General features: G+C 35.3%; 1 protein-coding gene across 2 annotated transcripts in view; it reads left to right on the plus strand.

Moving 5' to 3' along the window:
• Positions 1 to 201: 201 nt before the first annotated feature.
• LOC121410237 (U4/U6 small nuclear ribonucleoprotein Prp3-like) overlaps positions 202 to 25,850 on the plus strand; it is a 35,895-nt gene continuing 10,246 nt past the window's right edge. For both annotated transcript variants that reach the window (XR_005969299.1, XM_041602179.1), the window contains exons 1-5: positions 202 to 702; positions 18,344 to 18,531; positions 19,252 to 19,475; positions 24,555 to 24,645; positions 25,423 to 25,614. Coding sequence is in view for 1 of the 2 variants with exons in the window: in XM_041602179.1 (XP_041458113.1) it covers positions 558 to 702; positions 18,344 to 18,531; positions 19,252 to 19,475; positions 24,555 to 24,645; positions 25,423 to 25,614 (840 nt within the window). In the remaining variant the exon portion in view is untranslated. The remainder of the gene's footprint in view (positions 703 to 18,343; positions 18,532 to 19,251; positions 19,476 to 24,554; positions 24,646 to 25,422; positions 25,615 to 25,850) is intronic.

Raw genomic sequence — 25,850 nt, forward strand, 5'->3', positions numbered from 1 at the left:
ATATACTTTTATTATTATTATATCATTTTGCACCCAATACCAATTTTGACATAAGTGTTCTTTCTTGGCTTCCCTCCGCTCCTGACCCATTGCTAAACTACATTAAATTAGAACATTTATTGTCTTCTGTAAATTTAGAGTAGGCCTATATGGGCATGTGGGATATGGCAATGTTTTTTTTTTATTTCTTTTTGTTTTTGCTGCTGCCCTCTGTTGGTACTGGCGTTGTGTATAAAATCTTCACGATTTCATTGCGTTTCCACTTGAACTCGTTTTGAACTCTTATTTCTATACAGGATACTTCTGAAGAACTTTGAATGTAGGATGCAGTTTTTCGACTTCTCACGTACAATAAGTTGGATGTAGTTAAATGAATCTTGATTGGATATTCATAGTCACAAAGAATACATTTCGCCAAAGGCAAATGCTACTGATGAACTTTTCACTTTTTCTTCGGTCCCACTAATCGTCTATATTGTTAGAACAAAATCAACGAAGGAAGAAGAAGGCACGTGTCGTGAATTGTCAATTGTCGAATTAAAACAATCGTTTCAATAATGGCGTTGTCTAAAAGAGACATAGAGGAGTTGCGACCAGTTGTTCAGGCTTCGGTTTTGAAAGTCCTTGGAATCAGTGAGCCGAGTGTGGTTATTGCTGCTGTTAATTGTATTGACCAGAGGATGTCCAAAACAAAAACCGTTGGTAAGTTACTGTATTGATATTTGCAGCTACTGAGCTAGGGTCCTTTTTTTTCGGGGGGGGGGGGGGGTAGCCAGGAGGCTCCTGGAGATTAAATTCATACCACTGAGTGCATACCATGGGTGCATTACTGCCGCTGTGTACAGGAAAATTGATGGCACGGTGCATGCAAAATGAAAATTGCAACAAACTCCCGCGAATTTCAGGCGAGGTTTAATAAAATCAAGTCATGCAACACTCACACAACATGCGAGGTTAGTAATACTAACCTCGCACAACGCATGTGATTTCATAGTGGACTTTGACGTTTTCATCACATGAATGTGAGGGAATAAAACAAGCCAAACCTTTCAATATTTCTCCACTATGTTAATCTTGTAATTGTACATTTGTATTTTAAGTTCATTTTAAAAAGGAATTATTTATAAAAGTGTTTTTATCGCTTACCTCCAAATATCAACCGTTCAATCCGTCCTTAGTTATCCTTAATACTGCGGTGGAAATTACGCAAACAACAATCGAAATTCAATTTTGCCTATCGAACATTCTCGATTCAAGTCGTCGGCGCATAATCAAGATAATAGGAAATTGTACCACAAATCAACAGGTTGCATCTCATGTATATACTTATAGGTAAAGTATGCCATCTTTTGACAAGATAATGATGAAAGTGGATTGAACGAGCAAGAAAATAATGCTGATCGCCTAGAATGCAGCTAGCAATACAAGCTGCAGAACCGTAAACAAACCGGCTTGTGAATAGTATCGCACGCCCTCTTTAGGCAAAAATTGATATCCACGCTGATCAAGAGGCATCTACGTGAAGATCACGAAAAAATGCTTTTATTTAAAAAAAAAAAAAGCAAAGGGAAGTCAACAAACGATCCATATGGTTCGGTAAGTGTCATAGCACAATTAGAATTCGTAGCTATGATGTAAAGTCATAGTTATTTGAGCTAAAAAGTGTGAAAGTTTCGTGTGTACCAGGTGCATATGAATCCTTCACACGCGAGATGATTTGAAACCATGGGTGATCATGCAAGTGCTCTACGAAACTTACTCAACGATGCGATGAGACGTCAATTCCCCCTGATTCTGATATGATGAATATCCCTCAAATAGGTTGATTTTTCTTCTCGTTGACAAAATACGGACCTTGCTTCCATTGAAATCACAAATTATTCATCTAATTAGCTAAAGAGGGCGCGCAATTTATCTTCATATCAAACACTTGTTCACTGCTAAAATTCAAGTTTTTGAGCGCTCTGGTGAATACATGCAAAAATTATTCCCAAGTTACTAATGAAAAATAAATTGCAATTGTATGGAAATTAGTAATTTTGGTCACAAAAATGATATTTTAATGATTTTTAAAGTGTTTGCTATTTACAGCATTGGCATACCATAATCCTATCTGTAAATACCCCACAGGCAGGATGGTTGCAGTGAACCAGTGCAATACATATATATATAGATCTACATGTATCTAAGTCATAACTAAAAAAAAGGAAGAGTTGGAACGCTTTGTCCTCGGTATCGATCAGCTATTTTTTATTATTTTGAAAGAAGGGGAATGAACAAGACAGAACTTTTTTTTTTTTGAGGGTCCAGTTTGTGCCTCAATGTTTTAGGATTCTGTGTCATCATAGACCTTCATCCATATAAAATTATAATTGCGGTAAGCGCATAATTTATTTTCCCCTTTTATTTGGGGTGCTATTGCGACCCCATTCTACCCCATTTTGGAGAGTACCCTCTGCGTAATATTACACGGACAATCCTGGGCTCCCTGGATTAAGATCTATCTAAACTGAAGTGTTGACTGTTGGCCCGTACGGAAAGTCTAAAAACAACGTATTAGCAGTAACGTTAGATCTGCCATTCGGCGGAAATTTTTTATCATTTTTTTTTGTACATAAAAATGCCGCATTAGAAAAAACATTACATCCAACTTGACAATGAAATATTTAAAATTCAGAAATATCTCACCTTAGACCGCCGTTACCACTATGTAATTCCTTTCAAGTGATGATCAAAACATAGTCATCCTCGACCCTTTCATTTGTCATCGTACATGTAAGTTGCTATCTGATGTCATCCTGACAGACGTCTTTACCAATTATGCTGTGATTGGTAATATGTGCGTGCGTTCAGAACTTGTCGCTCGCATTGATTGACCAGGATATCGAAAATTCTAATCAGAAAGCCTTGATAAAAGCCTAGAATTCAACGAACATTTTCCAAATTTTATTGATTTTCAAGATTTTTTGTAACACTACAAAAACAACAATCATACAGGAATTACATAATTGTATAACATTAAAAAAACAATAATCAAATATGAATCACTGTGACAATTACCAAAAAAAAAAAAAAAAACAAACAAACAAACAGACCTGATGTAAAAGCTAAAATATCAGTCTCTGGTGGCTTGGATTGTCTCATTATCAAAATATAATTATGGATAATTAAAATAAATTCTCAATAGGGGACCATTTTCTATAGTGCATGTTTTCTTTGTGCTTTTGTTTAGCAATTACCAATTCTATATGTCTAATTTTGCAAATGAACTCTTCAAAACCTATGAAACTTACTACTAAATTCCTGCATTTCTGAATATAAATATATCTCTTCAATAAGATAATTAAGTGATTCAGTAATATTTTATGTGGTCCCTTCCAATCCTTTATGAATCCAAACATCATTCTTTTCCTAGATAGATCCTCATATCTGACAGATAGCTTCCAACCAATTTTATCAACAAAAGTACGTCTTAAATCTTCAGCAACCTTACACTCATAAAAAAGATGTAAAGGAGTTTCAACAGAGGTCTCGCACAATGTGCAAAGTTCTGTCTGAACTTGCTTCATTTTAAATAGTCTCTCATTGGTGTATAGAATATTATGCAAAATTTTAAACTGGAAGACTCTCATTTTAACTTCTATTGTGCATTTAAATGGGAGTAGATACATTTGTGGCCATTCTTTCTCCTCTATCCCATATTTAATGGAAAATAGCAGCTCGCAGACAGGTCTATGTGTTAATTTACTCACTAAATCAACATAAATATTTCTAGTTTTTAGTTTTTGGATTTCTACTGTCAAAAGGACGAACTGATCATGTTCATAATCTATTTTCTCCAAGAACATTTGTATCAATAATTGATTAAATGAACTTCCCCATTTCTTCCTGACTAGTGATACTATTGCCAAATATATCATGTAATATTTATGTGGTACTCCTCTTGCTTTCCAAAGATTAAATTGCACTATGTTTCCACATAGATCAAAAAGTTGATATACATAACATAGACCTGCCTCATGAAAGGCCTTACAGTAAACTGATTTATTATCAATAAGAATATATTGATTGTTCCAAACAATTTGACTAAGTACACTTGCTTGGTTTCCTTGATCATCAACAAATTGATTATACTCCTTTGTCTTGGACCATGCTAACAACAAGTTATGATAAAATATGGGAATTCCAAGAGAATTCAACTGGCTCACAGAATAATTACTCATAAAAATCAATTTTCCACCAAATCGTTTACAATAATGGTCAAAGAACAATTTCCAATGATGATCTGATTCTGTATAGTATCTCTGAATCCACTTAACCAGCTGTGTCTCTATCATGCATTTTAGTTTCGGGAATTTAAGACCACCTTCGGTATAATCTGCAATCATTGTTGCCCGTGATATCTTATCTGGACCTTTCCACATAAACTGAAACATCAACTTTTCAACCTCCTTAACAAAATCATCTGGTATTTCAATATTGGAAACTATATACATAATCTTAGACATAACAAATGTTTTCAACAGTTGAATTTTTCCTAATAAAGTTAACCCCCGATTCTTCCATCTTAAGAAAGTACATTTTATTTCATCCAGTCTCTTATCAAAGTTCAGTTTCCTGACTATTTCCTGATCATATGAGAAATGAATGCCTAAAACTCTTATGCTTTCGTCTGCCCAGTGTATATCATTTGCTTTTTCTCCATTGTGCCTATCTTTCCCAATCCATATTCCTTCCGTTTTTGTTTTATTCAAATAAAGACCTGATATGATTGAGAATTCTTCAAAAACTTTGAAAACCATCTTCATTGATTGTACATTCCTACAAAAACAAGTTATGTCGTCAGCATATGCTGTATACTTTATTTGTTTTCCACTAAGTTCAAAAGCCTGAATATTATCATTATTATTAAGTCTTGTAAGAACAACTTCCAAGCTCAGTATAAACAGTAAAGGAGCCAGAGGATCACCTTGTCTGACTCCTCTAGACACTGGAAAATATCCAGTGGTAAATCCATTCACCAAAACGCAACTACTTATATTAGTGTGCAATGTTCTAACCCATTGTATGAAGGATTGTCCAAAATTGAACACTTCTAAGCAATTTAGCATGAACCTGTGGCTTATTGAATCAAATGCTTTTGTCAGATCAAGGGCTAGCATAATACCTCTCAGATTCTCCTCCTCAGTATATTGTAAAAGGTCTGATATTAATCTTATTCCTTCTCCTATGTATCTGCCTTTGATAAAGGCAGTTTGTTGACTATCTACTAACTTTCCTATCACCTTAGCAACTCTCTTCACCAAGCATTTAGAAAGTATTTTAACATCTACATTTAAAAGAGTTATGGGACGCCAATTACTCAGTGTGTGTTTATCTCTACCAGGCTTAGGGATGAGTTTAATTGTACCTTGTCTTTGTGACACAGACATTACACTATTTTCATATGCAAAATTGAAAGAATCAATAATTTCTTTTGATATCAAAGGCCAAAACATCTCATAAAATTCCACAGTTAACCCATCGTTCCCAGGTGTTTTATTTCTAGCCATTTTTAACAATTCTGCCCTAGCTTCAGAGCAAGTGATGTTTCCTTCACATGACTTTCTTTCTTCATCTGTGAGTTGCTTGATGTTACTCTGACTTATGTAATCTTTACTCACCTCATCTTCCACCTTATCTTTGTTCTCAAACAAAGTTTTATATGAATTCTTAATGAAATCCTGTAATTCAGACTGTTTATCAATACGTCCCACATCTGAAATCAAAACATCAATATTACAATTTGCTGCTTGACCTTTTTCCAATGACAAAAAATATTTAGTACTCTTTTCCCCTTTCTCGTACCATGTACACCTTGACCTCAAAATTGCCCCATCTGCAAAATAGTCATATATTTTAAACAACTCCTGTTCTATCTCCCTTTTCTTTTTCATTAATTCTTCATCTATATCTTCTGCTGCCATCATGTCATCTATTTTCTTCAATTCTTTTTCAAAATCCTTTCTTTTCTCCTCCCTTTCACATTTCTTCTTCTTAGAAAATGGTACAGTAAATTCTCTAATTTTAAACTTTAACCAATCCCATAGTCCTCCTTTATCATTACTATCTGTAAACTCATCAATCCATTTTGAGTATTTATTAGTTAAAGCATTAACATACTCCACATCATTCAATAGACTATTGTTAAATTTCCAGTAGGACGGACCAGATTTTTTTGTTTTAATTTTCATGTGTAAACTAACATGATCATGATCAGACAAAACGCACGGTATAATATCATTTTCACTAATTGTATTCTGTAATGATTCATGGATCAACCAAAAATCCAATCTAGATTGCACCATTGGGTTATACCTTCTCCAAGTAAATCCTTTTTTGCAAGGGTTTCTGATTCTCCATACATCAACCAGACCAAAATATATTTTCATATTTTCTATAAGATTCACAGAGTGCTTCCAAATGCTTTTCATTGAGCCACCTGCCCTGTCCAGATCAAGGTTTTGAATTAAATTAAAGTCCCCACCAATTATAAGAATTTCCCCATATTTAACATTATCTTGTATGGTCAATTCTACCTTCTTAAAAAATTCAACCTGATCTGTCTCATTATTTGGTGCATATATGTTGCATATCACATAAACTTTCTTCTGAATTACAACTTTAACCAATAAAAATCGTCCCATTATATCTTTAATGGAGTCTAACACTTTAAAATCAGGTGTCTTTCTTAATATAATGCATACTCCTCTGCTCTTAGAAGTTCCATGACTGAAAATAATATCAGATCTAACTTGATTTCTCCATAATGATTCTTCCTTTTCTACAGAATGAGTTTCCTGTAAAAGGATAACATCTTTGTTCTGTTTAAGCATATAATTGAAATAACGTTTCCTTGCTTTAAAGTCCCCCAGTCCGTTAACATTATGTGTCATCAACTTCAAGTCCATAGTTGAGATATGAATTACTTAAAAGTACCACCATCATATGATCAGGTTCAACATATATTAAACAATCAGGTTCAACAAACAAAAAACACAGAAAACAAATCATAACGAAGGCTAGTTCTTCTGTATGCCTTAGGGAGATCAAGGTGGCGCTCTACATCGTGGTCTTTCCTTTTCTCCTTTGAGTGCTTTTTCCACATATTCACCTATAAAAGGTCACTCTTGGAATCAGTTCATGAAAAATACTTTTTTTAAGAATAAAAGTTTAAGCTCTTGTCATTATCCTAATCTAAGTATTCCTTTTTTACTTTTCTTATTGTTTTTAAGTAGATGAGGTAAGTCCAACTCTATAACATTATTCATGTTTTTGTGTTTTTTATTTCAATGTTTCCGGCATTTCGATGTGGAATGATAACATTTTCTTTCCTTTGACGTTTTGAGTTATTTCATCTTGTATTCTCTCTCCTTCCCGTCTTTTCCTTCTTTGTAGAAGATGCGAGCAGGATACTTGAAGTACACCACTCTCCTTGTATTTTCCTCTTTCAGCTTCTTCTTGATGTGAATCAGCTTCTTCCGTTCACGAATTTCCTTGGGCAACATTTCATCCACGTAAATAGGATGCTTTCCATTGTGCTCAAAGGGTTTCTCCTTCAAGAAGCGACGTGCATTTACCAGGATCATGTTTTTGGTCGAGTACCGATTAAAAGCTGCAATAATTGGCCTTGGTCGAGGTGATGAGGTGCTTCCGCTGCGATGTGCTCTTTCGATGATTACTTCAGCTTCAATCTGCAAATGCGACTTGGCAAATGACTGGATCAAATTTTCACAATTCTTGTTCTCAGCACCCTCTGGAAATCCTTGGAACACAAGTGTGTTTCTCATTCCCCTGGCGGATAGGTCAGTCATACGTTCGCGCAACTTATTCTCCTTTTCTTGTGCATGCAATTTCTCTTTGATTGAACCAATGTCAAACTCAATCCCTTCTTGTTTTTCCTTCACTTCTTCTATCTCTCTCTTATTGTTATCAATTTGAGTAAGGGATAAGTCTAATCTTGCCACTATGTCGTTGAACTTTGAGTTCATTTGATCCATTCTGTCAAGAAGCTTTGCTAGTATATCTTCTGTGGTAGTACTTGCCTGCACCTTTTGATCTCCATTGATCTTTCGCTTCTTCTCTGCCCGAGGTTCGTCTTCGTCTTTTTCCCTCTCCTTTCCCCCAGCAGCTTGCGGGAGCGACTCCTGCGAGTCCTGGCCCGCTTCGCCGATTCCAGTAAGCACTGACTGCCGAGTGAGATTTTCAAGTGGCATATCCGAGTTTTCATCGATATCCATCTCTGTTCTGTCTGAAATTGAGCCAGAAGGGGTGAAGTATTGGGAAATCCTTGGTGAAATGTCCATTTTGTCCATCTGTCTTTTCTTTCCACTCATTTTTAAATGATTTTACAGAAGTTTTCCACGATGAGAAATAATACGATTTGACTTAGTAGGGCGCCATCTTCGATCCCAGTTTCGAAATCTTATTTGTAAATGGGTTGTATCAAAAGAAAAATTAGAGTACATGTATAACGAAAATAGTCGGCCATCGTTCAAGATATGTCATTTAGACGGTTAGACCTTAAGAAAAAAAATCAAATTTAGACAAAACACTATCTGCCCGAATTGGGAGAAATATTTACCAGAGTTGCCAACATGGGATTGATAGAATCCAGGAGATTTCACGGAGGTATGATTTTGTTAGGGAGCGGATGGGAGTTTTGGGTAGCAAAACACATTAAGAAACAACATTTGATGATAGTAACTGACAGTTGTCTAAACAATCAAAATTTTTGGCAGATAGATTTAAATGCACATAAGAGAGATTTCATGAATTGTCATTGACTGAAAATATACTTCAGGCAGTACAGTAGATTTATGTTAAAAGAAAATGATTTTTTGAAATAATTCATAAAAGAATGCATTCAACATGAAAATACCTTTATTGTCCAGAGGGGGAAGGGGCTGCAGTAGTGGTACATTGTAGATGAGCTTGCCTGGCCCTGTAAATACTTATATGTGGCCTGTTTAAAGTCTCTGAGGGGTTCCTGTGAATATTGCAAGGCACAGCATTCCCGATCTTCTCTGTGAGAAGAGACTAGAGTGTCAAGAGTCATTGAGCCTCTGAAGTCTGTCTTATTTTTTCTCACAACCAGCTCGCATGCAGCATTTGAGTGGGAAACTACAAGAAGTGCTTTAATCACTCTACAGACTACAGAGAAGTGGGAATCTTGTTGCAATAAAAGATTGATAGGCCTACTGTCAAAAATCTTGTTGCTGTATTGTAGGAAATGGCAATACAGTTTTGTTTGTGGTGAAATCAATCTGTTGACTCTGGCAAGACGTGACACTTGGATACATGGTCTATCTTTGGTTCCAGCTTTTGCTTTTAGACGAGGACTTTTGGATGGTAATGTATCTGCACTCTGAGGTCCACTTGCTCTCCTTTTCAATTTACATACATGTATTTTGACCAGACTTGCCTTGTGAAGTTGCAGATGTGGATGAGCCTTGTTTGAGGTTCACTGTTGAAGTTTGCGTTCCTGTAGATGTAGAAGACCCTTGTTTGAGGCTCGCTATTGAAGTTTGCTTTCCTGCAGATGTAGGAGACCCTTATTTGAGGCTCGCTGTTGAAGTTTGCTTACCTGCAGATGTTGAAGAGCCTTGTTTGAGGGTCGCTGTTGAAGTTTGCTTTCCTGCAGATGTTGCTGAGCTCAGTTTCATGGTTGCTGTTAAAGTTTGTTTTCTTGTAGAAGCCTCCATAGCATTTTTCTCACTTGTTGAACCCTTTTTCAGGATTTTTGATATTGTCCTAGTGTTAAATTTCACTTCCTCTTTAAAGAATAGTAGTAAAGGCTCCCACCGTGATAGAAGTTGGTCAATGCAGATTCCAAGAGATAACCATCGGGTCGCACCATGTTTCAAAATCTTTCTAGCTCCTGTGTCTCATAAAGTCTGTAAAGCCTTCAATGTTTTTTGACGCTTACTACTCTTGTCAAGGTAGTAGTAAATATCGATAAGTAGCTCATCAATAGCTATTGGCAGTGATTTTGATGCCTTTACTGCGGTGTTCCGCGCCATGTGATATGGGCACCCAACAACATACATGTAGCAGTCTGCATGCTCCTTGAAAGTTGCAACACCTTTGTATCTCCCAAGCATGACTGAAGCAAGGAATGTTATGCAGTTGCTCCATGGAACTCTCTCTTTTGACAGTTCTCTATCAAGCTGTTTGAAAATGTTTTCACCAGTAAAATAACCTTCTGTAAAAGCAGGCAAGCTCAACAATGCCTCTTTGACTTTTCCTGTTGTATTATCAAAGTAAGTTAGCAACACTGAATAAAGCTGATCAGACCCACAATCATTGGAGCCATCTGTAGCCAAACTAAATGGTAAATTATGTGCATGCTCTGTAATGTCTGATGCTGTCTTCTTGCTCATGGCATGAATAATTTCTGTTGTCTTAGTCATAGCACATGCATGCTTTGTAGCTATATGTGAGTCAGAAACATTTTACGAAAAAGTGAACCTGCATGATCTGATGACGCTAAAGGTAAATTATGCTCCACCAAAATGCTGCGAAGAGAGCCTCAGCATTAGTAATATCACCATCGTTGTGTGATGACCTATTCAGTATATAATCTTGTAATATCACTGAAGGTGATTAATAATAATACCCCTGCCCCCAGTATTGCCAAAATCGGATAACAAATAACAAAGTTATTGAATTTTCAAGTTTAGCAATATTTTGTGAAAACAGTTGTCATGAATATTCATTAGGCGGACTGATGATGTCACATCCCCACTTGTTCTTTTGTATTTTATTACAATGTACATGAAATTAGGTTTATTCAAAATTTTTCCTCCATGAACTAGAAAAATTGGATTGACAACTGATTTAGTGCATTTGATATTTATTGCTGCAACTTACATGTACTTCATTATAAGGGAAACATAATATTCACACAAGTACACATGTATGAAATAATGAAAAAATATGATTTTATGTAATAACATAGGAAAACGGAAAGTGAGGATGTGACATCATCAGCCCACCTAATGAATATTCATGACGACTGTTTTCATAAAATTTTGCTAAACTTTAAACTTCAATAACTTTATCATTTCGTATCCGATTTTGATGAAGTTTTCAACATTTTGCTCAGTGAATTCTACTCTATGTGTTAAGATATAAATATTTTCAGCCCGGACCATCCCTTTAACGGAAAGTAGAGGCTTAAAAATTATTTTAGTGCCTCATACTTATTTTCCAACCTTTGTTCTTCAGACCACTTGCACTCTGCAACCACCCTGTCTTTGGTGAGTCTATGCAACATACAAACACACTAAAAAAGTCTTTAAAATATCACTTTTGTAAAAAACAACAACACCCAGTTCCATTCAGTTATGATTTGTTTTCATTATAGACTTAGGAATCATTTTTTTTATTCACCAGAGTGCTCAAAAACTTTCATTTTGAGTATATTTTTGTGACAACCTCTTTTGGTGAAAAACTGAAATTGATGCAGATCTTTATCTCCATAGTCTCTTTTTTAATTAGAAAAAAATAATTTCAAGAATTCAATTGAGTTTTAGGCCAAAGCATATTTTTTTATGATGAATTACATGTACTGTTAGTAAAATCTGTACCAAAAAATCAAGCATTTATTCATTCCAGATCAAGAGATAAAAAAGCCAAACATTGTCAATCTTATCCATGTAATTTCACCACACAGTGGCTTCTCACTGAGGACAAGGTTATATTATAACCTTGTACATGTACATGGGATAAGTGCTCGTAATCAGTTCTAAAATCTACAAGAAAATTAACCGACCAGAAAAAGCTCTGGATGCCCTTGATGACCTCACTTTAACCATCTCCTTGTGCTTATCAGAAGAAATGGTGAAGGCATGTCATTTCTTCAAACTTTATAGATACATCGACCGAGCAAACTGAGCAAAAAGGATACTCTCCTTTCTTTGATCTTGTCACACAGTCCCATTCCCTTTGAGAATTATCTTTATACTTCAAAAAGTATTTTGTCTTCTTGGTCTTGGATGACTCCATGGTCACTGACGATGCGATTGTAGTGTGGATGAATTGCGCCGGGTGTGCTTCGCACAGCCAGCCAGCACCAGGCCAGCTCACTCGCGAAAGAGAAAATGATCGAATCCGATCAACCCAAGTAAAAGTAGGGGAAAAATTCTCCACTTTGCTTCTGTTCTTCAGGATTGTCAATAAAGTTATTCCTGAAAGTCAGGGTGTAATTATAATAGTAATCCACTTGTAAATCCCATCGTTGATCCAGTTTCAGCTCGAATTAAGCGCACATATGCTTACGAAAAATGCCTACAGTGCTCGTGGACTTCCCTTCTCATAGCCTCCTGGCGCAGCACGGCCGGCTGGAGACCAAGCAGGGCCACACTGGGGCGCATCGGGGGCATGTGCATGGAGTGCTGCTGAAGTGTTTTCATCACACATATTGCAGAACCAGAAAAAAAATGGCTTGTTAGACTAATTCACCAATCGAAATCAATGTACGATTATACAAAAACTGGTAAAAGTTACTGGGTAAAATGAAAATGTGATAAGGAGGTTCCACGTGGGTGTAAGGAGTTGAACATGCTAGACTCGTAAAACAGTTGTTTGTATGAATTTTACAATTTAACAGCTAAAAGTCCTTATAGATCGACAGATAAACATCCTGATTATCCCAGAGATTTTGGCATTGGGTCGGGAGAATGGGAGATTGGATGGCAATCCAGTATTCTCCCGCAGGATCCTGGAGACTTTGAAGCTCAGGATTACACATGAGGGCTCACACTAACGTACTACCGTCGGTGAATGGGGATGATAGTAAAATGTCAGAAATTGTGAAATAAATCCCCAGAAACGACGCTTATTCCTGTCTCACCACTGATGTGCTTAAAGGATACACACAAAGAAAATTCACGAAAGTGATGATTATAGACAAATTATATATGAATGGAAAGGTCTTGTCTTTTTATACACAAATATGTCACTAAAAAGTCTTACAGATGTTGTGGAAATGCAAGAAATGACATTAATAGAGACCCTTCTCAGCCCCCCAGCCGCCCCCAGGCAGACATTCACGCGATCGAAAACAGTCGAGAATAATGACGTCACATGATCGACTACACACTATCTCTCTGTGCATAATACACTGATACACCTTCCTGGTCTCTATTTTTCTTCGAATTTACCGTTTTCTTCATGTGTTGTGATATCCGATTTCGACATCTTCAGACTATAAGAGAACCAGAACTGTGTTACTTTGTCCATTTTTATTGAATTATGAACTGGAAAGACCGATTTTGTCCACTCGACAGTCTTCGTTGTGTTGCTCTGATTCCAAGCTGTACGGTCCCATTCACTTGCTGCCGATGCAGGTTACGCTGTTTGATCCAGTCAAAAGTCAAGGTAAGCATGTTTGGAAACTGTAGTCTGTACTTGTTCTGACGATGCATTCAGGTCAGATGACAGATACAGATCTGATATAATTTTAGAATCATGCATTTTGGCATGACTACTATTAAAATTAAAAAGTCTTTATTTTAGAAATAATGTTTTTGCACAATTCCAGCAGATTTTTCTTCACAAAGACTTCAGTCAGATTTCTAAATAAACTGGTCAGGACTCAGGCGATTAAATTATTTAGGAGCACTGGCATGGACCATGGCTGAAAATATGCTGTTTCAGAGGAATGTTTGGCATTATCGTAGTTTTTGTCCCCAGTCCATTCACTGCCGTTTATTTCGTCAACGGCGGTGATCCACTCCCATTGACTTTGTACACAACGAGCGCACAAACACCAAATTTCACGATAAGGCCGAATGTTTTCACGATAAGGCCAAATGTTTAAGTTTTTATTATACACAGGTCTAGTACCCAATGCGTTTATGCTCAGGAGGGCCCTGTATCGTATACATCCAGATACACAGAATTATATCACCATAATGCCGATGTCATGAAGCAAGACAAATTTTCAGCAGTGGTTACCCTGATCATGCTGATTCCTGGCCAAAACTAGAGTCTGGTGTTTCTTTCTGATTAGAGTGCTTCTACATATGAATGCGTAGTGCCTTCAACATAAAACAATGAAGATAAATGCACTCTTTGTAATGACACAGAGTACCGTACCTCAAGTGATTCACTACCGCTAAGTGGTAAGTAGAGTGGGGCCTACACAAACATCACTTGAGCGTTGAGGTAGAGCACCAGTGTTCTGAGTGGAATTTTTCAGGTGTCTAAACCTACTATTATTTGTTGTTGACCGGGAATTACATGCCACCGCACGTCGTCAATCATCAAGATAATGAAATTCATACTTTGATTTGATTATTTAAATTATTTCTTTATTTTTTCTCTCTTCTACACACAGATCTGCACACTTGCTGACTCTGGTGACTTCTGGTCTCTGCTCGCTACTTCAATCTGGGAGATTCCATCATGTCTTCTTACTGATTTGGATATAGCCATTTTTTTTTCACTCTTTCCAGGAGCTACGATGCAAGTTTTGGACTGATAATGATGCAACAGAAAATTTATCTTTATCGATCTTGGAAACGATTTTGAGCACAGTTTTGGAGAGAACTAAAAAAATTGACTTGGACAGGAATACAGCTTGTCGAAAATAAGAACACACAACTTAAAACGAAAAAACAATTTTAATGTTATTAGGGCATTTTGCAAGAAATTTTCTAATCAATCACACGTCCCAAATCAAGGGTAAGTCCTTTGATTAAAGACAAACATGTACATGTAGTTGAACTGCTATTGCAACTCAACCTTATTACGCTTGAATTTGAATTTAAGACTTACGCTTGATTTGCAATGGAACATAAGTTTCTTGCAGTGCCCCATATTTGTGTTTTGTTATCAGATATCTAACGTGCTGATTTTTCTCGAAAGGTATAATATATTTGTCCTTTTAAACGGTATTTGAATATGGGTACGCCTTTTATTTGTTTTCCACAATATTTATTGCATGTACATGTATGAACAGAAGTGAAATATTTATTGTGAAGCACTGAATGTTGTGTGCTGTTGTGTGATGGTTCATCATTTTTTTTTGTTCTAAGACTGTAAGCCTGGTGGGTGTGAGGAAGTGGCCTGGATGAAAGAAAAGTGAACATGTGCCCAATTACAGATTTGCATATTCTAAGACAATTTTGTTTCTGGATAAATATTGCTATGCATTCCCTACATTAAGAGTAAAGGAGAAGTCCACACAATCAAAAATTCATTTGAATTTAAAGAAAAATAAGATATTGCAGGAAATTTCATAAAAACTTTGATTCAAATTAATATAATTACTACTCTAACATTGAGAAATTTTGCCTAATTTATAAAACGATATGCTCATCTGTGTCGATGTGCAAATTACACTAACCGTTATGTCACACGCACTAAGTTCTTTTGTATTTTGTTGTTTGATATATTTACATGACATGTAGATTTGATATTTAATTTTCTATTTATTTTCTGAAAAATTTTCAGAGGGATTTTAATTCCTCCAAATAACATTTAGAGTTACAGTTCCGTAAATGTAACCTATTGTGTTCGGATGAAGAAATTCCTATACTCAAATCTGCAAAGAATTAAAAAACAAAATGCCACAAAAAAATTAGAAACGAATGTGATGTGACAACACTAATTTGCATATCATTGTTTTGTGACTGTTTTGAGTAAAAACAGCAAGGGAAATTACTCTATTCAAATAATTTTTAGTTGATGTGGACTTGACTTTTAACTCATCCTGTACCCCTCCCATCCCAAATAAGAGTAGAATCTAATCAAGAACTTGAAAATCAAAAGCAGCAATTAAATAAGATTTGATAAATACAGGTCTGAATGGGATTTCACAAGAAAAAAAAGCTGGGTAGGGACGAGAAGGAATAAAAAAAAATAACCAAGTTAATCCGAGTTTTGAACCAGGGTCCTCGCACACGACAAAACGATGGCCAACACGTTTGGCCACAGACCACTCCCTACATTGTGGTGTGCTTTTAAGATATATCAAACAAAGTCCGCTCGCCGCTGTGGGCTAATCATCATGTTTCGGCAATTCAACTGCAATTTCAATCATTTCGCGATGGATATTGCCATGTTATTTTGTGGTTCCTGACTTTGTTACGTAATGAAATTTCATAATTTTTTTTCAGTCGTGACGAAGAATGTCTATGCTTTATATTGATTATAATATCAATTTGTCGCAAGTGTGATTTCTAAGTGAAAATATGCTTTGTTTATTCAAATATATTTCTTGAAAAAAAATCATTTTTTCTAAGCTAAATATCGGTTACCAAAATACGTTAAATGTGCACTTTATTTCACTGTTCAGTAAATTCAAACTTTTATCTATATAACAAGACCAATCTTGTGAGGAATAAACAATTCTAAGAGCAAAAAAACGCTGATTGGAAAGATCGTCTTCAATGGGCTGCTGTCAGCTCAGCTGCTCACGCTCATTGTGTGACGTCACTCAGCTGGAGCTCGCAAGAGGACCGATGGAAGGCAGAAATATGGCATGAAAATAAATCATTTTTGAGAGCTGATTTCTGCAAACTCTAATGACTATTTTGAAAAGTGAAGTTATATATCTGATTAGTAATACTTCCCCTTTACAATGATGACCACAAAAAGGCATTATAAAATACTTTGGATTCTTCGAGTGTCTCCTTTAATCTCCACGGAGCCAGCTGGCATGCGAACTGGACCAAAATAAAGATTAATATTCCATTTTGGCCTTAAATGCACCAAAACGGAAAAAAATAAACGTAAAAGGAAAAAACAGTGACCTACTTCAGCTGTCGCGCAACTCCCCCTTCCCTGGTTTATCCGAACTTTATACATAAACATATGGCCATTGAGTTCCTGTACAGATCAAGTTAAGTAGTCTCTGTAATTGGTGAGTGGAGCCAACAAAGTTCAGCAGAACAACCAATAAAACAGAGTCAGAAGCTCTTGGGCTAGGATACCATTGCACTACACACACCGAGTAAAATACTTGCATCAGCCGATAAATATCATAAATCTTACCTCAGTCCTAGATCCCACTTCAGCTGGTCTAGTGTGCAGAATATTTTAGCATTATTGGTTGAAAAATACTCGGTGCGTGTAGTGCAATGGCATCCCGTCCATGGCTTCATGGAGATTAAGCATGTCAGTGGTATGACTTCAATCTCCAGGAGCCTCCTGGCTGGGGGTGGGGGATCAAGAGTATAATGGCAGTATTGCTTTGTGTGGATATGTGACTAGATCTAAAAGTTAGATCAACAACTTCTGTTTGCAAAAGTAAAACCCCTGTATATTTCATCAAAATCGAATGTACAATAAGAATGTTTTGATGATTTTAGATTTCACTTGAAGTTTCACTTCAATATCACGAAACAGTTGTACTACAGTAAAGTCTAAGCATATCCACTCACACTAGTGCGAGATTAGTTACTAGTCTAACCTTGCACAAAGAACCATGTTTGGCAATGGATTTCTAACTAGTTGGTCATGCATGCTGCGACGTCACTTCTGGCGTGCACTACACACAACTTCTATGGCTTGATTTTTCTCTGCGCGGCGGCATGTAATGCAATTAACCCTTGAGTGATGCATATACTAGTCATCATGCAATGAAGCACCCAGCAATGTCATCCTTTTATTATTTTTATACATTATGAGCTCTAGTCTAGAGTCTATATAAAATATTTGTGAAATGTCTTCCTATTTTTCATCATTCGAGTTTTAAAATCTTTGTGAAACACAACTTGATTTTCCCAGACAATCTGGGAATGCCTTTTTTGTTGCAATTTGGTCTTTCATCATCAAGCAGCCTTTATGGCTAATATTCTGACATTCCTTATGATTTCAACAGCTCAAGAGTACATGTAAGTGTGGCAAAAAAATTGTCAAAGATGAAGTCTATAGCTCAAATAAAATAAATAAATTTCTTTTGAAAATCTGAAATTGAAGTCTCTCATATTTTTAAATCGAAAAACATTGAAGCCCCATATCTGCTCAACCATTCATTTTATATACAATTCAGAGCACTAGCGTACCTTTTTTGGTACGAAATCCTTTATTTGTGATTGAAGACCTTTTTTTTTTGCTTGTCAAATTTATTGGCGGGACGTTTTTGCCCCCCCCCCCCCGTGGAAAATCCTAGGTATGCCACTGAATCAGAGGATTTGATGAGGGAGTCTGTAATGGATGCCTTTACAAGTTTACATGTTTCTGAAATTATGCCTTTTTTAAGTTTTTCACTATTTTAACCTATTGCAGATGTAAAGTCTTTGGTCATTACGTGTCTGATTAGAAAAAAAAATCTATCCCTTTTTTTATTCAGATATGTTAAAGCCCTTGCTAGAAGACTCTGCTGAGAGGTTTGTGGAGACCCTATTTGCAGATGTAGCAGGTTTTCAAGGTGGAAGTAAAGCTTCAAAGAGAACCAGTAAAGATGATGATGGATATGAGGGACACAAGAAGCGTTCTAAATTCTCTCACTTTCCCGGTGAAGACGAGAATGGAGTCAAGGTAACAATAAGCTGTGGGGAAACAATACATACTTAAATTTGCCTTATAATTTTTGTTACCGGTATGTGATTACCATATTTTACATGTATGTTACTGGGGGACTTTTTAACATTCTATTCAAAATCCTATTTCAAGTCTTTTATTAGGATGCACAATATTGCAGATTTTTGTATTCAATCACTACCTACTTATAATGTGGAGAAGATATACGGTTCATTATGTGTAACATGAAGAAGGGAGAGGAAATACAGGCAGAAAATTGAAATGGAAAGACGAGAAAGGATAAAATGAGAAAATTAGAGGTATTTTTTATTGAAAGTGAGTGAAGTCCTGAATAGGACTGTAAACCAGATGAGATGAACGGAATATGGCTTGAGTAGCGATAGTTTGAGTAGTAGCAGGTTGAAGTGAAGAGAGGTTACTCGATGTTTCGGGCAGGTTGACTATCCATCTTCAGGAGTCTTCACTTCACATCAATACTCAAGCCATTTTGTACCATTTTTAGCAATAAATACAGCTTAGCTATGCAACATAAGATCACATCATATTTTACCATTGTGCAATTTTTTTTGTCATGGTCACATGATATGAGACCAAGATCTTAGGGGGCATAATAAGGACTCAAAATAACCTGGGACTAATAGACTTAAGTCCTGCTTTATTACTAAAGTAAGGAAAGTACTTGGAACTAATTGAATGAATGTATTTCCCCTTACACAGTTTTCAAAGAGTCAGCCCGAGGCTCTGAGAAATGATGCTCTAGAGAAAGCCAAGAAAGCTGCTGAGATACAAGCACGCATACAGGCAACTATGATGAGTGCTGGGTTAGGTGGTTTGAAACTACCACCTATGCCTGGAATACCACAAGCACCTGCAATACCTAAAGTACCAGCTCCTAAAGAAGATACCAGTCAGAGTAAACCACCACCAGCTGTTCTTACTAAGTGAGCAAACAATAATTCTCAATACTTTCAACTTTCTCTCATATTGAATGATTCTGTATTTTTATGTTGTAGATTCAAAATAAAACATTTCCGAATATCTCAAACGAACCTGTCTTTACACCTCCTCCCAGGGCCCTATTAACGATTTTGTAAGTGGAGGTGCTGATGTAAATTTGATTTGATTTGACTTTATTTTACATATTTCACAAGTACAAACAAAATTTGAAAACAATATCAGAAAACTCATGAGAATACAAATCAGACAAGGCATAACAATGAATTCAAATTAAAGAGAATAGCGATTTGGAATTAAAGACAAATAAAAGGAGTGAAATATGAGGGAACCTGCATAAAAAAGCAAGGCATGTTAAGTCTGCAGGATCCAGAAAAAAATTCGGTCTTAATGAGGAGAGGACAGGTAAGAAATTGATTATAACAAAGTAATGCCAAAATGTGACGATTGTGTAAGGAATACAAAAAAGTAATAAAATAAATAAGTAAAAAAGAGTCCGCCACTCTATCACTATTATTTATTACTCATTACTCAGCCAGAGCATATTAACAAAGTACATGAATACAAAAGTTTACAAAGGGAAATTATAAGAATTGATAAGCATCGCTTTCAATTTACGTTTGAATATATTAAGTGAGGTACTCTGTACCATATCATGGGGAAGATCGTTCCAAAACCTGGGCCCTTCAAATGCGATTGTTCTTTGAGCGAGGAGAGTGCGAGTACGCGGAAGGTGATAGGAGTCACTTAGCCGGGTGGGATATGTGTGGATTAGGTTGTTCCTTTGAAACATAGAAACAAATGTATCAGGCAATTCACCTCTTGAAAGCTGAAACATAAATATACCAACTTGAAATGCATATATATCAGAAATTTTGAGTACTTTATTTTGGAAAAATAATGGGTTTGTATGGGAATAAAAACCAACTTGATTAACCACTCTAATTGCTCGTTTTTGTATCGTGAATATTTTATCAATTAAGGTTGTATTGCAATTACCCCAGGCCAATATTCCATAATTCATATGGGATAGAACAAGTGTAGAATATAATGTTTTTAAAATGTGATCAGGAAAAAATATTTTAGTTTATTCAAAATGCCAGTGTTACGAGAAGATAACTTACATATATAATCAATTTGACATTTCCATGATAATTCATGATCAATGTAAAGACCGAGAAATTTGGTGGAATTAACTTGTTGCAAATTAACATTGTTTATAATTACATGGTCCGGCAAAGAATTCAAAGAGTTACTGAAAAGCATAAAATTTGTTTTGTTTACATTGAGTGACAACTTATTTGCTTGAATCCATGTCTGAACAGACCGCAATTCCCTATTCAAAATGGTAAGTAGTAAATTAGGGTTACGGTGTGACAAAAAAAGGTTCGAGTCATCCGCGAAAAGAATAAATGATAGGTCATTTGATGAATTATTAAAATCATTAATATACAACAAGAAAAGCAGTGGGCCTAGGAGTGATCCTTGCGGTACACCGCAAGAAATAGTTTTCATTTGAGATTTATGGCCTTCTATTGAAACAAATTGTTTTCTGTTAGTTAGGTAACTCGTGAACCATTCCAAGGCCTTTCCACGCACACCATAATGTGATAACTTGTAAAGCAAAATATCATGATTAATCGTGTCAAAGGCCTTGGAAAGGTCCAGGAATACACCAACTGTGTGCAGAGAATTATCAATAGCATTTGCCACTTTGTGAATAAAAGAAAGTAAGGCGTGTACAGTGGAATGTTTTTTTCTAAAACCGAATTGGGAATCGCATAATATATGATTATCAGATAAGAAATTTATCAAACGAGAATATATTAATCTTTCAAGAATTTTAGACAGGGAAGTAAGGAGTGAAATTGGACGATAGTTGCTGACAATCCGTTTATCGCCTTTTTTAAACACTGGAACAACCTTGGCTACTTTCATATTTTGAGGAACCAGACCAGTTACCAAAGATTGGTTGAATATAAAAGTCAAGGGAGTTAAAATTTCATTAATGACACGTTTTATGACACAATTTGTAAGTTCGTCGCATCCAGGACTTTTTTTAGGTTTTAAATTATTTACAATATCTTTAATTTCAAATTCAGTGATCGGAGTAAGGAAAATGGTTTTAGGGTTGGGATTTTTTAGAAAGTATTGGAATCTTTTGTCAGGTTCAGGAATATTATGGCAAAGAGTCGCACCAATATCGACAAAATAGTTGTTAAACACGTCAGCCATATCTGCAGGATTTACAACCGTTACATTATTATTTATAATTTCTTTAGTGAATTCCTTCGATTTCTTTGTTTGTAAAACATTATTTATCACCTTCCATGTACTCGATGCATCATTTTTATACTTATTAAATTGATTAGCAAAATACTGTTTTTTAGCTAAACGTAACAGGGATGTAAGAACGTTCCGATAACGAATATATTTTCGTTTTAAATGACTATTTTCAGGATTCTTTTTGTATTTACAATATAAATTGTTTTTACGATTTATTGACTTCAGGAGCGATTTAGAAACCCACGGAAGTCTGGGTATTTTTTATAATTAGATCGGGAAAATTTTCTTAGTGGTATAGTTTCTTGATAAATCGACATAAATATGTCCATAAACTTGTCAAAACAAACATTAACGTCGTGAATATTGTATATTTCACTCCAGTCAACCAATGCTAGTCTCTCCCGAAATCTAATAATATTGTTATCCGATAAGTCACGAAATGTATGTTTAATATTGTTATCTTTAGAGACTCTATCAAATACAATTTCAACAAATATTGGGAAATGGTCAGATATATCCGATACCAAGATGCCAGATGATATATGGGAAAAATCGTTAACAAAAATATTATCAATTAAGGTTGACGACGTATCTGTAATCCGTGTGGGTTTTGTTACTAATGGAATGAAAAAGTTGGATAACATCATATCTATAAATTCTTGATTACAGGGGGTATTACGATCTAACAAGTTCAAATTAAAATCTCCCATTATAAAAACCTTTTTATTATTCAAAACATGCATTGACAAAAGACTTTGAGCACGATGTAAAAAATCATGGACACTACCTTTAGGGGGTCTGTATATTTCTCCAACAACTATTTGTTTATTATCAGGTAATTCTATTTGGATAAATATGCATTCAATAACCTCAGACATCACATAAAGCTCGGTAAGTTCATTGACTTTCAAGTTATTTGATACATAAAACCCAACCCCGCCTCCTCTTTTGTGTTCCCGATTGTTTGTATAAAAAGTAAAGCCGTCAATGGTTACGAAGGATCGTTGTTGGTCATTCAACCACGTTTCAGAAAATCCGATAACGTAATATCCATAACAAAGTTAATCAATGAATGTCTGAAATTGGTCGATGTTTTTATTAATGCTTCTTATATTATGATGGAGGAGAAAGAGTTTATTTTTTGAATTGCGGGAATTTACAACAGTATCGTACTCAGAGAAGTATTTGGTACATATGGAGTGCATAGAACGATCTTCAGGATGGAAATCAAATTGGAGTTCTGGCATTTCCAGGTTTAAGTAACGCTGGAAGTGGCCATTATCATTTAAATCAATATTATGTTCATCCATAAGGAATTACGAGATAACTGTAGAAAATAGAGCGAGGATTCCTGTTATGTATAAAAGTAGAAAAGGATGCATTGCTTACTATTGATAAAACGCACTGGCTGAGCAAATTATAGGGTGGCAAATGATGTACAAGAATGTAAAACGAGTCAATTACAGAATTAATTAAAGTAAGGTGATATTCGAATATCACAAAAAGTAACCAAGCAAACATAAACGATTTGCTTCTATAATCATTGGCTATTTGCAACCACCAAAGTATAAAGAGATAAGTCATTACGATGAGGTAATTAAAAGAATTGCATAACAATCATTGGAAATATTCAGGTCAACAAAATGAGATAACTACTTTTGCATACTATGGCAACAGTACCTTCAATTTAACCTGAGAATGCATGTGAGCAAAATGGTAAAGGAGTATGAAATGCAGAAAAATACTGTGAAAACCATAGAGCAATAATTCCAAGCAAATTACATACAATTTCCAAGGAAACCCAGTCATTGTAAATCGAAACCATCATTATGTTATAAATAATGATACTTCTATCTTGGCTTAGTTTTGGATTCAACAGTGAAAATTGGCCGAGCAAGGCTGACAAAAAATGAAATATCAAGCTGTCGTGCATCTCCAGTTAAAAAACTTCTTTGAATGTCATATAACAGAAAATTGAAGACTGAAAGGAAAACCGAGTTTCTCCTTGAGGTTGATTTTTAGTGATATAAAATGAATTGATTGATTAAATGCAGTTTCATGGTCTTAAATATAATAGTCAAATCTGATCCTCAAATGCTTTTAAGGAAAAGAAAACACATGAGGGCAAAAACATCAGTGTGAAAAGTAGCACTCATTATGATATATATTTGAAATGCAAATAAACACCACAAACTCAGCATGAAATATTTTTTTCTTCTTCATTTCAAATATATGTGAATGACCAAGAATTAAAAAACTCAAGTAAGGATATTCATATAAATCAATATGCTAAGGTTATGAGAGTTCTTTTTATGTGAAAAATGGAAAGGACCTATTCGCAAAAAACAACTGGAATTACAGAATATTTCCTGTTAGTGGAAGAATATATATACCATGAGATATTGTGAACCAGTATAATAACGTTGTAATATCCTCAAATTGATATGTCCTTTAATGATATTTAGCAGAAAATAATCTGTTTAAGAAAAACCAAAATGCAAAACAAAAAGTTTTTCTACAAAATGGAAGTCACAAAAAATGAAGTTAACTTGGGTTATTAAATTTTTACACATCTCTCAGAATACCTGGGGGGTACTGCCTATGGAGAATAATACACACAGCACCCCCAAGGAAATTTTTTGGGGTGCTTCAGCAAACCTGTTTCTCAGGGCCATGCCCCTCCCCCCTTGAATGATGATAAGCACAAAGTGATAAAACATTTTCTTATGTTCTCAAAGAGATTCTGGTTATTCATATTAAACTTCTTTTTTTGTGCTTAGACCAGCACCATTGATTCTTGATGATCAAGGTAGGACAATTGATAAATCAGGACGTGTCATCATACTACCGCAACACAGACCAACAATTAAGGTAAAGCTTACACAGTTTACATTTTGTCTTTGATACATAGAATGTATAACTTGATGAGAAGGGTAATGTTGTTTTTATTTTATGTACATGTATGTGGCGGGCTTGTCAAGTGAAATGAATCATCGTGCAGAGAGTGTTTTGAAGATATGTGAAGATATGTCATATATATTTCAGTCTATTCAATTGAATGAAATTTAATCTAATAAGTGTAATTGAAAAGGGGGAATGTAATACATGTATGCTTGATTATTTTGATTTTCTTCTGAAGGAAATCATGTTTAGAACAATGATGATTTTACTACTCATAATCAGAAGAAGAGGTAAATGATTTTTGTATTTTTCCACTTTCAACATAGGATAAATATTACTTTAGAGTTTGGGTACCTGCAAGGACAGTCATTTTCCATTTTACCGGTAAATAAAAAGGAAATTCTGTTTGGTTCTTACACCCTTCATGTAAAAATTCATGGTATTCACCTTTGCAAAACGGAATTCAGGTTTTTGCTGTGTACATTTTCAGTGACAAAACAGAATTTCCATTTTTAGATCAAGTTCAAACAGAAATACAGATTTTCAGAAACGGAAAAGACCATTTTTTTTAAACGGAAAATCACTGTCTCTATACCTCTAAATATCATTCAAACAGACAGTTGCATGTTTTAAAGGATTAAAATGTTTTAGACTGTGAAATTGTGAATGTGAATAGAAGTTTTTTTGTGCATTCTTAAAATAAGATTATATTACTTTTCATGTACCATTTATACTGTTTATGTGAAGGCTAACATCAGAGCCAAACGGAGAGAAGAATTTAAGGCCAATCAGCAGGAAAAACCACAGGACTTCTCTTCTGACTCCAACCAATTCTTTGATCCAAGGGTAGCACCAGCAGTTGGTAGAGCAAGCAGAAAGACATTCAAGTTTCATGAAAAGGGCAAGTTTGAACAGGTTGCACAGAGGATAAGGGCCAAGGTGAGTTTGTTTTGTTTGGCATCAAGGTCACTAAAGATACCGGTATATCAAACATTGTATGAATAAGAATTAGTATTAGGAACAAATCCCCAAATTTGATTATATGAACAAATGAATTGAATTTGGTTGAAACTATTTTGAAATAGAGCAACAATAGAGTTTAAGAAAATAAAATTATAGTACTAAAGACAATTTGTTCATACAGTAAAAATAGTTTTTATTGTGTAAACAAAATG

This window comes from Lytechinus variegatus, chromosome 3 (genome assembly GCF_018143015.1).
Source record: "Lytechinus variegatus isolate NC3 chromosome 3, Lvar_3.0, whole genome shotgun sequence".
Classification (NCBI taxonomy): Eukaryota; Metazoa; Echinodermata; class Echinoidea; order Temnopleuroida; family Toxopneustidae; genus Lytechinus; species Lytechinus variegatus.